We start from the raw sequence: 17,153 nt of genomic DNA on the forward strand, positions 1-17,153 counted from the left end.
TCACCATGGTCCAGTGTCTGAGAACCGGTCTTGGACACCCACGCCGGTCTCTCCAGCAGGACATGAAACCACGTAGATGTGGGAACACACGGTGGGCACAGCCCCTGTCCATCTGTCCTGGGAAGATTCAGGGAAACAGGAGACACTTCACAGACAGAGGAGAACAACTCAGCAGACCAGGGAAGTCCCTCCCTGAGGACCACTGCGAGGCCGGGGGGCCTGTCGGACGGAGTCCAGGTCTAAAGGCCCCACTGGTGCATCGCTCTGGCCTCCTGGACAGAGGGAACAGAGCACCTGGGCTCGGAGCTGCTGTGGGGCCCACAGGTGAGACCCAGTGCCCTGAGCCTTCCCACAGCAGCCCTGCACTGCCCGCCAAGACCCCCGCCTCCCCTCCGGCCCTCCTGGCCCTCCCCCTGCACCTGCACTACCCCAGCCTCCCCCGTACCCTCAGTGCCCTCTCTCCTGCCACCCTCTCCCGGGCCTGGGGGGGGGGGGTTGGCCCATACGCCCGTGGGAGGGGCAAGTGCTTTTGCAAAAATGGTGCCAACATTTTAAAATCTAGATTTCCAGCTGCTTGCGATTGGCAGGCGTGGTTTCTGTGGGAGTAACAGTAACGGCTGCTGCAACGGCCGTGCCCAGACCTGCCTGAACCCCCGCCCCTCACCTTGGGCTGCTTGTCCCTGCTCACTGGACCCCTGAGGCAAGATCGAGGCAGTGCCACCTCTGTGAGCCTCAGTTTCCCCAGCTGTGAAGTGAGTCAATAGCAACATCTCCTTCATGGGACAGCCGTGCGTGGGCAGACCCGATGCCCCTCGGACCAGCCAGCTGTCTAGTGAGGCCACCGGGGCGACCTGGGGGTCCACGCCTGCCCACCACGGAGGCCTGGGAGCCTGACCCGTGGGCTGCGGACTTTGGGGCGTGGTCATGGCGGCCTCCACGCCCTGGCCCCCAAGCCCCCCAGATGGGCAGATGCTGAGGGATCAGTTGAGTCCAGCCACCTCCTGAGCGGACGAGGAACCAGCCTCCTCACTCAGCGGGCGGGCCCAGCTGGGGTTGGGCCAGGCCCTCAGCACCCCGCTGCCCCCAGCCCAGCCCCAGCACAGGTGGTGTGGACATGCCTGCGGGTCAGGAGCAAGGTCCAGACCAGGGCTTAGCGGAAGATCCCTTTTTTCCGATAAATCTCCAGAGTGACTTGCATTTTCCATACTTTCACTTCCACTTAGAAAATCCCCCTGGCAGCAGGGGTAAGGCAGGGGAGAACAGGAGGCTCTGCCCCCAGTGTGGAGGGCCATCGCTGGCCAGGCAGGCACTAGGTCCCAGCACCCACGGTGTCCACGTGCCATGCCTCAGTTTCCACCTGGTCGAGTCGGGGGGCATGCTGACTGTCCAGGGCTGTAAGAGAAGCGAAGCTCCTGGCCCCACACAGGGCCACCCCACATACCTCCCGGCTGCCCCCGGCCCACTCAGCTGCCTTCTGCAGCCCCAGCACCTAAACAGGGCCTGGCACATAGCGGCTGCGCCATGCCAGACACAAAGGACAGCCTGTACCTGGGGCCACCCAACGTGTTGCGTACTGACCTTAGCCCTGCTGCTGACTCTCTCTGATGCCATCCCATCATGGATGGGGAAGCTGACACACAGAGAGGTCAAGCCACCTGCCTGAGCCCACACAGTTATGCGGTGGTTCAGGGTCTAGAGTCGGCCAGCCCGGCCGGCGGGAGGGTGACCCCTCCCCAGGGCCGCTGGGAGGACGCAGGGGCGGAGGCTCAGCTCCCCGCGCACTCCGGGCCTTTGTGGAGACGTCGGCAGACGTCGGGGCGCGACTCAGGAGGGGCGCAAGGCAGCTGGGCCCGGGGCGGGGCCGAGGTCAGGCCGGGGGGACACAGCGGCCCGGGGGCCTTCGTACCAGCGCGGGAGATACCGCCCGGCCCGTCCGCACCCGGCTGGCCTGGAGGCTCGGCCTCTCTGGGACACAAGGGCCGACCGCCAAGGGCCGGAGGAGCGGCGGGTGCGGGTGCGGGCGCAGGGCACCCCAAGGCCAGGGGCCCGGCCTCCCCAGGGGACACGGGGGCCGCTCGGCGGGGCGGGGCCGGTACCAGCGGCGCGCGCTCTCCTCCCCGCCCCGGGGGCGGGTCCCGGGCGGGTCCGGGGGCGGGAGCGCCGCCGGGTCCCCGCGGGGAGGCGCGGGCGGCGCTCTGGTCCGGAGCGAGGCGGCCAGGCGGACGCAGCATGGACTCGGTCCCCGAGGACTTCGAGCTTAACGGCGAGCTGCACCCGGGCTCGCTCGACTCCCCGGACGCCCGGGTGAGCCCCCAGCCCCGCGCCGCGCTGCAAGCCTGGCCGGCGCCCGCGCCCCGCGACCCCGGGCACCTGTGCGCGCCGCGTCTGCACTTGGGGGGGAAGGGGCTCCCCGCGCCCCGGGCCTCGGCCGCGCCGTCGGGGGCCCGGGCGGTGGTCCCGGGGGCTCCGGGCACCCCTGCAGGTGAGCGGGCGCAGGGCGGGCCAGGTGCGGCTCACGCAGAGCCGCGCGGCCGGGGGCCTGGCGCCGCCTTCCATCCCGCTCACTTGAGTCCGCGGGCCGCGCAGGATCCGGCCTCCGGGCCCCGGGCCAGCGGCCGGCAGACGGTTACGTCACCCTCGAGTCCGCCGCGGCCGCGCAACCTGGTGCGCGATGGGGAACTCCGGCCGCCGTGGCCGCTGCTCTCGCCACCCGCGCGCCCCGCGGCCTGTGCAGAGCCTGCCGCCCGCCTGGAGGCCGCGGGCACCGGGAGGCCCCCGGGGTCCCGCCCCACGTGGGAGCCGGCGCCCTCCCGCCCCGTCCTGCCCGCGGTGCCTGCTCTCCCGCCCCCACTGCCCGCGCCTGTGTGTGCGGCCAGCCCGGGGCACGGCCTGCGGGTTACTTGTTACTTTGGACCTTCCTTCGGTTTCTGGCCCCCGGGGCTGGGGGCAAGGACGGTGGCCCCTCAGCGACGTGAACCAGATCGGGGCAGAGACTGGCACTGTCCAGGTGTGAGTGACCAGCGGTATGCCATGCTGTGAGGACAGGCCACTTTCAGGGATGAGGACCAGGGGCTGAGCTAGGCTGGGGACAGGGATCGGAGTGGAGGGGGCAGGCCTCCCTGTGCCCCTGGCCCTGCAGGATAATCCTCTCCATCGTTGGTGGAGCCTTGCCGAGGAGACCCCAGCCGCTGTGCAGGCCCTTCAGTGGACCTGACAGCCCTGGGGTGACACAGGCTGTTCGTCCCTGGGTTAGAGGCAAGGAGACTGAGGACTGATGGGAGGTGCAGCGACCCCGGCGTGAGCACTTTGCAGCAGTGGGCTGTGTGTGCTCCGGGAGGCTGCTTCACCTCTCTGGGCCTTCTATCGATGGTCTGAAAAGGATCAGCCCTGCCTGCCTTTGGGCAAGTGGGGGCAGCACATCAGGGGACAGACAGGTAACAAACGGGGCAAGTGCCCAGAAGCCAGTGTGAAAAGAGGGGATCCTGCTCCCCTCGACCCTCGGCTGCGCCCTTCACCCTGAGCCCGCTCTGCTCCCCGTGGCCTCAGCAGGCAGGACCAGTGCATCGCTGGTGGGTCCTGGCACGTCTCAGGCCCAGGGAGGGCAGATGGATGTGCTCGGGGGTCACGGCGTTGTCTGGGCCAAGCAGGGGAGACACGACCACGGAGCCCCCTCCCACAGAGCTGACCGCAGCCAGGCGAGGAGCCAGGGTCAGAGTGTGAACTCCCCGAGGCTGTCGTGGGGGTGGGGAGGTCAGGAAGGCTTCCCCACAGTGGGGACCTCGGCGCCAGGCCCTGGTGGACTGAGCGGGTTGTGGGCATGGCCCTGTGCCATGTGGGGAAGGGCGTCCCAGGCAGAGGGAGCAGCCGTGAGGGGTCTCCAGTCGAGGCCGGGAGGCTGGGAGGGCGCTGGGCTCCAGGCTCTTGGCTCACCCACCTGGGCCAGGCCCCCTCAGACCCTGCCTCGTGTTCTCCGCTCGTGGCTCTGATCCCGTGTCTTGTCTGTGAGACAGGGCATGAGAGGGCTGGTGTGGGGACGTGGAGGTCTCCTCACCTCCCGCCTGCCACTCCGTCTCTCCCGGGATAGTGCCAGGCAGCACCTCCTGGTGCAGGACCCCCAGTGGACAGGCACGGCCTCCCCCTGCGCCTCTCCTGGTTCTTCTGTGACACACGCCCCCTGGTGCCCAAACCTGAGGGACAAACCCCGGGGTCTTGGGACACATCTGCACCCGAGCGGGAGCCCTGGACAGCAGGGTGGTGCTGCCTAGCCACCACCACATCTGACGGGGAGGCCCAGGCTGAGAGCCCCTGTCAGCCTGGGGAGGCCGTGCTGTATGGCCTTGGGCACGTGCAGACCCTCAAGCCTCAGTTTCCTCTTCTGTGCAGGGGAGCGGGTCTCACACCTCCCAGGGTGGCCGGGCTCGATGAAGAGTCACAGGTGTAACCCCCGGGCAGACGCGCCTGCTGGGGGTCCTGCAGATGCCCCTCTGCGTGCCGCGCCCCCACAGCCCCCACGAGAGGCTGGGCTCCCCAGGGCCCTGCGGGAGGCGGTCAGCATCCTCCTCACGTCAGTCCCTTTTGGCCACTGGCAGGAAGAACAGTGAACATCACCTTTATTGTGAAAATGACTGCGGCTGTGTCTTGGCTTGGGGGCAGCCGTGGGGACACAGTAGGGACGGGGCCCAGTGGCCGCTTCTGGGCTGTACACCATCTCAGCTGCTGGGGAAGTTAGCTCTTTTTCCCATTTCTGCTTTCCTGGCAGATCCCGAGGCCACCGGGGCCTTGGCCAAGTTCTAAAGGCAGCCCTGACGTGGCTGCCAGGTCACTGCCAGCCACTGCTGAGCCCACAGGAAGCGAGGCTGCCCAGCCCAGCCCGGCCCCGAGGCCCAGCTGCTGTGGGAACCCCCCTGGGGGACTTCCTGCCGGGCCGGGGCAGTGGGGAGGGCCTGTGTGGCCCGAGGCGGGTGCTGTCACGCTGAGCCCAGGCCGGGGCACAGCAGCTCGTGCCCATGCAGGTGGGTCGGACGAGGGACAACACAGGCCTTCCCAGACCCTGCTCCGTCTTCAGGTCCCACCTCAGAGGGGAGGACCCCGCAACCCCCCATCCGTTGGTGCCTGCTGAGCCCGAGGGGAGGGCCCTGCACAGGAGGGGCTGCATCTCGGGGCCCCGGGGCCCTTCAGCTCACACGGCCATTTCCCGGGCTCGTCCTTTCCTTACTTGGTGCAGATTTGTGTCAGGCGTCAATTACGACTCGGTGCAGTCTTTCAAAGCGGTGAGGGCTGGGTGGCGAGGGAGAGGAATGTCCAGCCCTGCCTCGTGCCAGCTGTGCTCCGGGGGCCACCCAGTCTCTGAGTTCCCATTCAGTCCCCTGTCTGGCTGTTTCACAGAGGAGGAAACTGAGGCACAGAGCCGTCCCCCTACTGGTCCGTGGTGTGGCGGGATTCAGGGATGATAGAGAGGAGGTGGGTTGTTTGTTGGGGGCCTTGGTCTCAGGCTCTGGGAGGGCAGGTGGGAAACCTCATGTGGGCTCCTTGCTCCAAACTTGTTCCCAGGATTTGGAGTCCATGGCAGAGTTGGGGCAGGCAGGGTTCTAGGGAGTCAGTAATCAACACCCCACGTCCTGCAGGGGCTCAGCGAGCGTCTGCCTGGCCTGTCCTTGTCTCCCAGGAAAGCAGGGTATGTTCGAGCAGGAGGCTGGGGGTGGGCCAGACCACCCCGGCTAAGCTGGAGGCCCTGAGCAGCCCCCCATCTTCTCCCACTGCAGCCTGGGCTGGACGAGAGCATCACTTGTGCTGCGCCCAGAACTGGTGGTTGTAGTGCCGTAGACCTGGGTTCAAATCCTGCTTCTGTCCCAACTCCCTCCCTGTCCAGGCTGAGGATGCCCCGCAGTGTGGCCCTGGCCCAGGTGGCCCCGCTTCCCCTCCAACTTCCTGTGAACAGCTGCCACAAGGCCTCCTGTCCTCAGACGGTGGGCTCCGGAGCCGGCTGCCTCCCCACAAGGCTTCTTCCTGGCATGAAGAGAAACCCCGCGTCCCAAGCTCAGCCAGCTCGCCCAGTCCTGGGACCTCCACTGAGGCCCGTGGCCCCGGGACGCATTAAGCAGGATGCCTGTTCCCTGCTCTGCACAGGCCGTGGTCTCTGTGGGAAGTTCCCAGAGTGGCTCCTGGCAGCCCGGGGTGAGGGGGCAGATGGTCCAGGCCCACAGGGCTCTGGACCTGTGGGAGGGGGCCCCCAATCGCCCTCCGACCCAAGTGGGCCTCCCAAGACAGTGGCCTCCCTGGGACTTGCCCACAGAGGGGTCACTTCCATGGCCCAGAGCTCGTGGTGGGGGAAGCGGCTCAGCCCTGCAGCCCCCTCCCCAGGGGGGACACGAGGATGTGCCGTGTCCCGGGCAGCTCTGGGCTTTGGGGCAGACAGGTGGGGTCTGAATTCTGATCTGCCCCTTCCTCAAGGTGGCCCTGGGCAGCCCCCTCTGAGCCCCGTCCCCACGCTGTAGAAGGGAAAATAACGCTCCCTCTCAGGTTAGTGGCAGATTCGATGGGAGCACAGCTTTCCAGAGTGCTGCCGGCATAGAGATTGGGAGCCCGAGGCCAGCAGAGGGGGAGTGCGTTGTCAAGGCCACACAGAGGCTGTGGTGAGCTGGGGCTTGACAGGCCCCCAGCCCCCCGGCCTGCAGCCTCCAGCCGGCCGTTGCTCCTTATCACTACAGGTTGAACTGGAAGCAGATGGCCGCGTGGGCAGGAAGCGCCCTGCATCTGGAGGGGCCTGTGGGCCAGGGCCCTTGCTTGCCACCCAGGGCTCTGAGGCAGAGGCCAGACCCCCAGAGCCTCCCGTCGCCTGCTCCTTCGCTCTGTGGCTCCGTGGGGACTGAGGCCCAGAGGGGCTGGCTGTGCTGAGGCCACGCGGCTGGAGCCTGGGGCAGGGCCCTCCCAACGCTCAGCCCCCACACAGGCCTGACCCCTGCCCCCTCCGCCGGGACCGTGGTGTGAGCCACCAGCGCTTCTGTGCCCTGGGGCCTGGGTTGAAATCCCTGCACAGCCCTCACTTGCTGTTGGCTTTGGACAAGGCGCCTCCCTGTGTGGCCTCAGTTTACCCACAGGCAGTGGGTGTGAGCACAGTGGGGGACAGGCTCCCTGTGCTGGGGGTGCTGGCAGTGTCATTCTGTATTTCAGTCTTCATGTGGCCACATGGCTGTGAAATAAAGGTTTAGGGAGCTCAGAATAAAAAGATGTTCCATCTCCTGCCCGGGGGCCTGCGCGGCAAGCCTGGGTGCACACGTGTGTGCAGGCATGTGTGTATGTTTCCACGCGTGTGTGTGTGTGGCTCCCCCGCCCCAGCAGGTGGCATTTCCTCTCGAGCTCGGCACCCGGCTCTTTTCCGGGACTGGGGACGGGGGTGAGCGCTGGGGGTGAGCCCACTTTGGCATTTCTGGTTTATGCGTGTTGGGAGCACATACGTGACGAGGTGTCACCAGCCACGCGGCTTTGCAAGAGCGGAGCATGGGGACAGCCTCGTGCCCTGGGCACGCCGGGCGTGGGGGCCGCCCACCCAGCTGTGAGTGCAGCTGGAGGCCCCTGTGGGAAGGCAAAGTGGGGTGCTGGTGGGGCTCGGCCATGTGTTAAGGCCGCAGAGAGCGGGACCAGGGACCTGGGCCTTGGAGGAGGCTTCCCCTTGGACTCTGGCGTCTAGAATTTCAGACCAGGTGGATATGCTGCTGAGAGCGCCGTCGGCGAGGGGAAGGGGGGCAGGGAGCAGAGCCCACCCTCCCTCGCTCCTGTGTGTGTTAGTCTGGGTTAAATTTAAACTTGAAAAGACACAGGTAAAAGCGAGGCACTGCCCTCCTGTAGCTGTGTGTTTTCCGCGGTCACAGGTGACATTTCCAGAGGTGGAGCAGAGGCGTGTGGACACCGGGTCCACCCGTAGCAGGGCTGTTTCGGCGCCCCCTGGGCAGCCTGCCTCCATCCCTGCATCTTTCATGAGTCTGGAAACAGGATCTCCCGAGTGACCCCAGGAGGCCCGCCAGGTGACGGGTCCCGGGAGGCCCCAGTCCTGGGCCTGGTGGTTCGGGGGCGCCTGTGGACAAGGGCCAGGGCCGAGGGGTACGGGTTTGTCCTGGGGGCTGGGGTGGGGCCCGGCCAGGGGCAGCTTAGAAGGGCCTCCTGCCAGCGGAAGTCTGGAGGCTTCCTGGGGGCAGTGACCTCTGGGCGGGGCCTCAGGGCCTGGAGGTCACTCGGGGGTGCGGGGACCTGCCCGAGGCCGGAACGCTGAGGGAGGAGGTGTCAGAACGCGTGTTCCTGTTTTCTGATGTTTGCGTGAAGGAAGAGTGAGTCCCAGAGGTCAGTGTGCAGCACGTGCGCTGGCCGCCCTGTGAGGGCCGCCTCACGTGCAGTGTCCTTAGCACAGGGAGGAACAGGAACCACCGGGTGGGAGGGGACTTCTGGAGCGGGGATGTGGTGGCCTGGACGGGCGCACTTAGCTCCAGGCTCTTCGAGCTGTTTGCAGTCATTCTGTACAGCTTTTTGTACGGCAGTTGTACCCAATAAAGTGGTTAGAAGTTGTTCTTAAAAATAAAAATTAAAGGGGCCGGCCCCATGGCTGAGTGGTTAAGTTCATGTGCTGCATTTCGGTGGCCCAGGGTTTCGCCGGTTTGGATTCTGGGCACAGACGTGGCACTGCTCATCAGGCCATGCTGAGGCTGCGTCCCACATGCCACAACTAGAAGGACCCACAACTAAAATACACAACTATGCACCGGGGGGCTTTGAAGGGAAGAAGAAGAAGAAGAAAAAGACTGACAATAGATGTTAGCTCAGGGTCAATCTTTAAAAAAAAAATTAAGGCAGATGCTAAGCTCAAGTGCAGGGTAGATGTCAGGCAGCTATTGAGCGCCTGCTGTGTGCTCTGCACAGCTGGGAGGGATGGCCGTCAAGGAACGTTCGCTTCACATCTGGGCGTGTGTGCAGGAATCCGGGATCCAGCTCTCGTCCCCACACGTCAGTTCCCGCCCTGGCACCAACTGTCAGCCCGACGGGAGGAGAGGCGGGCCGGGCACCTCGGCGAGGGCATGCAGGGAAGCCTGCCAGATGGCCTCGCCCATGGTGGGCGGCCCCAGGCAGCGTTTTCCAGCCTGAAAGCAGAGTATGTGCTGAGGCCGTTCTGGCTCCTCTCTCCTGGGGGCCTGGTTCCCAGGAGGGGCCTGTGGCGGCTGCACATGTCCTCTGGCCTCTGGTTCTGTTGAGGAGCACTTCTCTTTGGAGCCCTCACCAGCACGCGCCAGCCCCACACCCCTGCCCATTGCTGGGGAGGAGATCGAGCTCAGAGGGGGCTGGGGACACAGGGCAGGGGGTGGAGGGGGCCAAGCCTGCAGCCCTGCCCTGCCCCCTGCCCAGGCCCAGGCTGACCACCCCCTCCCCGCAGCAACCCCGCAGGGGCCCGAACCGGCCCATCAACATGAACCATTATGCCAACAAGAAGAGTGCAGCCGAGAGCATGCTGGACATCGCGCTGCTGATGGCGAATGCCTCCCAGCTGAAGGCCGTGGTGGAGCAGGGCCCGAGCTTTGCCTTCTTCTTCCCCCTGGTGGTCCTCATCTCCATCTCCCTCCTGCTGCAGATCTGTGTGGGCGTGCTGCTCATCTTCCTCGGTGCGTGCAGGGTGGGGCTGGTGGTGGGAGGGCCCTGCAGCAGCCCCAGCCAACAGTTGGCTGGTGTCTGCTTGCACATCGCTTGTGACGGAGCGCTCACTGCCTGATATGCTCTGAGCATATCAGGGTTTGCCAGTCCTCCTCACTCAGCCACACGGTGCTGGATGTGTCTCCCGGTTCACCCCTTGGTGGGCCCCCATCGCCCTGTCCTTTCACTCACCCAAGCTGAGGACACAGAGGAAAGTGTCATAAACATAGTAAGACTTGACGTGTATGGGGCACTGAGTGTGCACCAGCTAGTCCTTACGGTGGTCGACAGGAACTAGATGGTGGTGCCGCTCCCCAGGTGCGGGTCAGGGCTAGGAGCAGCAGGGCGCTGGGCTCACCCCCACCTCTGCCTGGCTGTGTGGCCTCGGTCTCCCTGTCTGTAGAGTGGGCGTCGGGACAGGGCCTGGAGTAGGTTTGAGGAGCTAGATTACCGCGCACAGGCGCTCAGCACGTGAGCCTGATGACCCAAACCCTGGCCTTGGGCTGGCGCCTTCCGCTGCCTGACGGGGTGCCAGGCCCTGGGGTGCATGTGCGGAGCAAGCGGAGCTGCAGAGGTGAGGGCACAGACGGCAGGCGGCCCGGGCCAGGCCCCGTTGGCAGCGTGTGGTGTGGGCGTGTCTCTCTCTGAGGGACAGAGCTCTCCCCACAAGGGGTGTCCGTGGCCTGGTGCTGGGCTGAGTGCAGGCGGCCCGACAGTGCCACTTGCTTTCACTCGCAGTCAAGTACGACCTCAACAACCCTGCCAAGCACGCCAAGCTGGACTTCCTCAACAACCTGGCCACCGGCCTGGTCTTCGTCATTGTCGTGATCAACATCTTCATCACCGCCTTTGGCGTCCAGAAGCCCGTGGTGGACGTGGCCTCCCAGCAGTAGGGGCTCAGGTGAGCTGGGAGGGCCGGCCGGGCAGGCCTTGCTCCACCACGAGCCCGCGCACCCTGTTGGGCTGCTGACCTACCAGCAGGCCTGGGGGCTCAGGGCCTTTCAGTTGGAGCCCTTGTGACCTCATGTCTGCCCCTGCCCGGCCTCACAGGATGGGTGCCCTGGCTGCGTGTACCCCCACACCATGCTCAGCCACTGTCTTTGCTCAGAGAGCCCAAGGGTCTGCCCAAGGTTGCCCAGCTAGGGAGCTGGGGCCACAGGGAGGCCAGGTGACCCTCGTAACATGCTCAACAGAAACATCTATTGTATGGAGCCCAAAGGGGGTGCCCAGACACAGGCACCCCCAAGTGTCGTGAGGGCAGACACAGAGGTCACAGAATTCGATGCTATGCTGAGCCTGGTGCAAGCTGCCAGGCTGTGGGGCACAAGTGTCCTGCATCTGGGGCCCTGGCCAGAGCTGACCCCATGGGTCCACAGGCCCTCAGGCCCAGTGGTCACTCCTTGGGCCTGCCCCAGAGGACGGGTGGGCACCACTGACAACATCTGTCCCGCAGCGATGCCCTACGGCAGAATGGACAGGGGCTGTCTCAGCCCCGTGTGTCGGGGCGTATGAGATCTTCCAGAGCGGCCCAGCCGATGATGAGGCAGGACACTGGGAGTGGGGCCTTTGAACGGCCCAGCTGGAAGTTTCTGGCCTCCACTGGCCCACACCGTGGCCATCGGCCCCGGCTGGCGTCCGATTTGCTGCCCAGCTGCTGGTCCCAGTTCGCTATTAAGTCTGTCCTCCACAGAGCCCTCTGGACCCTCGCTCATGGCGTGACAACCTGGCCATTTATTAACTGCCTGCTGTGTACCCCAAGTAATCCTGACTCTCCCCGAGCATCAGCCCAGTGAGGAGGCTACGAGCCCCACGGCACCGGCCCCTGCTCTCCGAGGGCCCTGCCAGAGTGTGTGGGGCCAGTCTCTAAATCTTGACCATGACCCAGGAGGAGAAACTGAGGTTTGCCCAGGTCAGAATTGAGCCTTTCTGGCTCCAATGTTGGAGCGGTGCCAGTGCTCGTGGGCTGCTCGCTGGACACACGGCTAAGGCAGGGTCCCCAGGCAGGACCGGAGCCCCTCCAGCCCAGGCCCTCATGCCTCTCCTCTCTCTTCTTTGCAGATCCCCCCACATTGTGCCCAGGAGCCTCCTCACCCTTTGGACCTGCTGCCCTGTGGGCAGCTCTCCCCGAAACCACCAGAGCCCAGGCTGACTCCACTGGACCTAGTCCAGGACAAGCCTCATGTGGTTGGGTCACTCTGGCCGGCGTGGGGCCTGTTCTGTCCTTGGCTGCTTCTCCTCCTGGAGCATGGGGCGGAGAGCCCCTGGAAGGTTCATGGCCACCACGGACACATGCAGGCCCGAGGATGGGCAGCAAGGGGCCGGGGCCACCTCGGTCTCAGGATGTTTTCAGAGGGACAAGGAGATGCCGCTCACTCTACCAGCCTCCTGTGTGGCCACTGTGGGTCACCCACAACCTCCGTGCTTCCTGACCCAGGACACTGGACCGCCAGGCCCCCTTGGTCCCCGCAGTGGCCACAGGCCCTGCACATACTCTCCACCAGCAGTGACTGGGCAGGACCCCAGCTCCTCCTCAGGGGTCCAGGCCCCCACTTTTCTAAGCATGAACGACCAGTAAAGCTGATGCTCCTCCTGCGGCTCCCAGTGCCGTCCTCCCCTCCTCTGCAGCCTGAGCCCTGCCCCGTGACCACTGCCCCCTGCCAGCCCTCCAGCCTGTGACCTTGAGGGGACCAGCCTCCATTGGCATCTCGATGTCACCCCCACGTGTCCTCAGGGCACTTGGCCTTGTGACCCCTGACCAGCCCCTATGGAAAGTTCCAGCACTCTCATGTTTCCTGCAGTCTGCATGTCCTCTATCCACAGTGCTGCCCAGCGCTGCCCTTCGGTCAGGCCGAGGGAGCCAAGGAGAGCAGGCCTGGCACCAGGTGGGCCTTGACCCTGTGGAGACCCCAACAAGGGCCAGGTGCTGTCTCTGGGGGGCCAGCCTGTCCCAAGGGTCCTCACCTTACCTGGCTAGAACCCCCAACTCCTTCAGTCCACCCTGTGGCCCCCTTGTCCCCTCCTTCCCAACCTCCACTGGCCCCACCCCTCATCTCCCTGAGGGAGCAAGGCCCTTACCAGGTCCCCTCCAGGTGGGATACCTGGGAACCCCCACGACCTTCTGCCCCCTCCTCCAAGCAGCCTTTGGGGCCTGGGGTGGGCATGTGGCCTTGCCCGTTGCTTTTCTCCCTGCTCTCATGTGGAGGGGGTTGCCCTCCAGGTGACCCTGTGGTGGTCTCTGTGGGGCTGAGTGATCAGCTCCCACATAGTGTTTATGGGTGGGATGATCCACTTCTGGGATTTGCTTTAAAAAATTGCAGGAAAAATCATAGGGACGTGGATGACATAGGATTGAAAAAGTGCTGGGGACTGCAGAACACAGCAGCACTCCGCTCCTGTGAGCGTCGGGATGTCCCATAAAGAGGGTTTGCAAGGTGATCCCCCCCACACTGGTTACCGGGGGCACATCTGACCTTCCCCTCCCTCTTGCCTAGAAGCAGCGGGGTCAGGGGGTCAGGCTCCTGTCTATGACCTGGCCCTCTGCCAGCCCCGCAGTCCACCTGGTCCTGTCCTCCTTGCCCCTCACCCAACCATCACTGTGCGTCTAGGACGGTGTCTGGGCCCAGGCTTCCAGGCCCAGCCCTGCCCAGGGCCCGGCACCGCCTCTGTGGGGTGGCCTGTGGTGGCCAACCTGGCTGGCAGCCCCGAGGAAGGGACTCACAGGGCAGCACTGTGGGCGTGGCCAAGAAATGAACAAGTGGCTCAGTTCCTCCTTCGGCCAGGACAGGAAGTTCTCCCAGAAGCAGCCAGAGGGAGTGAACCCAGATGGCTGGCCTGAGTCCTGGGCCACCAAGCCAGGCTGTCTTCCATGGGTGCTGGGGGGCATTGGAGACAAGGCATGGCAGTGGGTGGTCCTATGCATCCCAGCCCCCCACAGCCCCTGTCCCAGGTGCCCCCTGCAGGCACACATGACAGCCTCCCACCTCCCCACCCACCAGCTCCCAGGCTCCCACTTCAACAGCCCTCCAGCCCCAGGGCTTTGGCATGTGCTGCTGCTCTCCGGGGTCAGGGCTCAGCCCTCGGGTCCTCCACGTAGGTCCTCCCAACCACCTCCGCTGGTCACTCATCCAGGCAGTTTCAGTTGACTCTGCCTTTGATGCCATGGACTAATGTCACCATCCACAGTGTCCCCATGGAGCCTATATCTGAGCTTCACCACACCCAGCCCAAGGCCAGGGCTGCTCCCCAGACGGAGGGTCCTGCCCTTGGCTTAGGCTGGGGGAGGAGGTGGCCCCTCATGCATGCCTGCCTATGGACCTACTTACAGGACCTCGGTATGGCCATGGCACCATGTCTGGCATACAGTAGGTGCCCAGTAACTCTGCAGTAGGCCCACTCGGCCGGGTAAAGGTGACAGACTTCCAACTATCCGTGGCCCACCGAGTCTTGCCTGCTAAGCCCAAAGCCAGCCTTTGAGCCCTCCCTCACAGCCTCCTCACACTCCCTCACATCCTCCTCACACCCTCCTCGCACCCTCCCCACACTCTTCCTCACACCCTCCTCGCACAGTCTCTCACACCCTCCCCACACTCTCCCTCACATCCTCCTCACACCCTCCCCACACTCTTCCTCACACCCTCCTCGCACAGTCTCTCACACCCTCCCCACACTCTTCCTCACATCCTCCTCACACCCTCCTCGCACAGTCTCTCACACCCTCCTCACACTACCTCACATCCACCTCACACCCTCCTCGCACCCTTATCACACCCTCCCCACACTCCCTCACATCCTCCTCACACCCTCCTCGCACCCTTATCACACCGTCCCCCATACCCTCCTCACACCTTCCTCACCCTCCTCACACCCTCCCCACTCCCACCCTGATGGACTTCATTCATTCCAGGTCATGGGCACTAAATGGCCTAGTGGTTGGTAAGGTGAGGGCCTGATGGGGGGAGGTGTGCCCAGACATAATGCTCCCTTGTTCCCCGTCCTTGAGCCCCAGCCTAGGAGAGGCTTTGCAGGCTCAGACCAGCCAGGTGGCAGATAGGAGAGGGGCCTTCCCAGAGGTGTGGGCGTCACAGGGCTCGGCAGCAAGCACGAAGACCAGGCTGGGTCAGGGAAGGGCCATCGAGGCTCAGAGCTAGGGAGGAGTCCAAGGACAGCCTGGGCTTGGGCTGGCTTTCGGCCTTAGGGGCAAGGCCTCAGTGGGTCATGGGTGGAAGGAGAAAGTCAGCAGTCAGGGCAAGTGGCCTGACCCGATCCCCAGGGTCAGGCATACTGGACCATCACAGCTCACCACATGGGTCCTGAGGCCCCTGGACAGTACTGACCACCCCTCGCTGGGGGTGGGACACTGCTGGGGCCCCAGGAGTTGAAGCCTCGTGGCTCTCAGGGTGGCAGCCAGGCCCACATGTCCCTCAGATGTTCCCTCAAAGACACCGTCTCAGTTTGGGGCTGCTACTGCAAAGTAGCACCGACTGGGGGCTCAGAACCACCGACACGCAGTTCAGGAGTGGAAGTCTGAGGTCGAGGTGCTGGCGGATTCTGTGTCTGCTGAGAACTCGCTTCCTGGATTCTGGACGGCGTCTTGTCCGTGTCCTCACGTGGCAGGAGGGGCTAGAGAGCTCTGTGGGGTCCTTTATAAGGGCACTGATCCCATCATGGGGGCTCCACCCTCGGGACCTAGTCACCTCCCAAAGGCGCCACCTGCTGATACCACCACACTGGGGATTACGATTTCAACACATGAATTTGGGGGCACACAGACCTTCAGAACATGGCAGGTGTCTTCAGCTCAGGTAGAATTTTAACACCCCACAAACCCCCCTCCCCTCTGGCGAATCCTGCCCTGTCTGCACCCTTCATACAGTGGCCTCATTTACCTTTACCCTGGCATATCTGTCACCTTCATCCAGGTGTGTCTGTCAGAGAGCAGAACAAGCATCGAGGACAGACCTGGGCAACTGCCCCGGGAGAAATTTACCCCAGGAATCAGGATCTTGCCTGCTCATGATGGGCAAAAGGGCTGCGGACTGGAGAGGACATGCCACTCTGAGCCTCCGGGGTCTGGTGCCCCGAGGAGCCCTGCTGACTCTCAGCTCTGAGTCCAGAGCGGGGTCAGCACCAGCCCCCTGGTCCGGGGAGGCAGCCTCCAGTCCAGCCTCTGCAGCGATGGGAGCAGTTTACATGAGGGCCTGTCTGCAAGGGATCTGGAGCACAGCGCATCTTTCCAGCCCTGGACGGGCCCCTGAAGAGGGCTGGAGGGGAGTGGGCAGGCTCACCATGTCCCTCACCCTGGACCCCAAGCAAGGTCAAGAGAGACTCCGCACGGGCACAGCCATTGGGGGCCCCGTTACGCCCACCTGGCTTAGGGCCGCACCTGTGTCCTCACCACTGAGCACTGGCAACTGAACCAGCTCCACCCAGTGGGGGACTGTCCCAGAGAGAGGCATGCATCAGCTGTGACTTCCAGAGAGCGGTAAATTTTCACTTTGTGAGTGGAGCCATTTCCAGCAAACCGCACTTTCACCGAAGGGGCTGTGCTCAAGGGGCAGTGCCCAGTCATGTCCCATTGGATGGATGGGCACACCAAGGCTCAGAGTCTGGAGACACGCGCCCAGGTCCTGCAGCTCAGGGTGGAAGAGCGTGGTCAGCCCTACCGTCCTGTGGTGTCCAGGCAGGCGAGGGCTCGCGGTAGGGCTCCCTTGCCGTCACCCTGACTGCTCCAACTGGGCACGGGGGTGGGCACCATGCCCAGAGCTGATTCCTCTGCCCATCTTGTCTCCCTCCCACGTGCCCCACGAGCCTGAGACCCGGCAGCAGAGCCCTTCCAGGACCCAGCGGTGGTTCCCTCCTGGAGTCAGCCTGCCCTGGCGCCTCCGGAAATCCCCGTGGGAAACGCAAACTCATGATGACATGACTCTTGGGTTGACAAATATGTTTCTGTTTCCCCAAAAAGAGGCTGTGGAGAAGGAGCCGACAAGGGGAGGCAATCAGGCGAGGGGCCCGTCGGGCAGCCTGTCCCTTGTGTGTGTGTACGTACCTGTGGGGAGGGCAGAGGGAACCCCACTCTTGGCGGCCCTGTGGTCCCGGGCTCTGAGCCTCAGCTCCTCCTCTGTTGTGAGGTGGTGACAGGGCCCCACAGAGAGGATGGTGCTGTGTAGTCATAGCCTGCAGGAGGGCTGTGGGCATCCACCGGCCCGGTGCTGGGGACTGGCCAGTCACAGGGCCCCCAGGGGTCTGACCGCAGGCACCAAGGGCAGAGCACCAGGCCCTCTGGGACTAGTGAGCTCACCTTCTCACGTCCATGAGGGAGGGACATTTCCACGATGGGATCCTGAGTCTGAGGCCAGCAGGTCGAAGGGGCACTGGGGCCCGTGTTCCCAAGACGAGGACAAGGGGCCCAGTGCAGCCAAACCCCAGACTGGGGAACGAGGAGCCAGAGCCCAGGAACTCGGACAGCACAATGATGTTGTCATCTC

General features: G+C 64.5%; 1 protein-coding gene across 1 annotated transcript; it reads left to right on the forward strand.

The window, feature by feature from the left end:
- The first annotated feature begins 2,142 nt into the window (after positions 1-2,142).
- On the forward strand, positions 2,143-12,459 carry NINJ1 (ninjurin 1). The gene is made up of 4 exons (XM_044756848.2): positions 2,143-2,304; positions 9,416-9,641; positions 10,408-10,570; positions 11,728-12,459. The coding sequence occupies exons 1-3, from the start codon at positions 2,230-2,232 to the stop codon at positions 10,560-10,562; spliced, it is 456 nt and encodes a 151-aa protein (XP_044612783.1). The 5' UTR covers positions 2,143-2,229; the 3' UTR covers positions 10,563-10,570; positions 11,728-12,459.
- The last annotated feature ends 4,694 nt before the right edge of the window (positions 12,460-17,153 follow it).

This window comes from Equus asinus, chromosome 23 (genome assembly GCF_041296235.1).
Source record: "Equus asinus isolate D_3611 breed Donkey chromosome 23, EquAss-T2T_v2, whole genome shotgun sequence".
Lineage (NCBI taxonomy): Eukaryota > Metazoa > Chordata > Mammalia > Perissodactyla > Equidae > Equus > Equus asinus.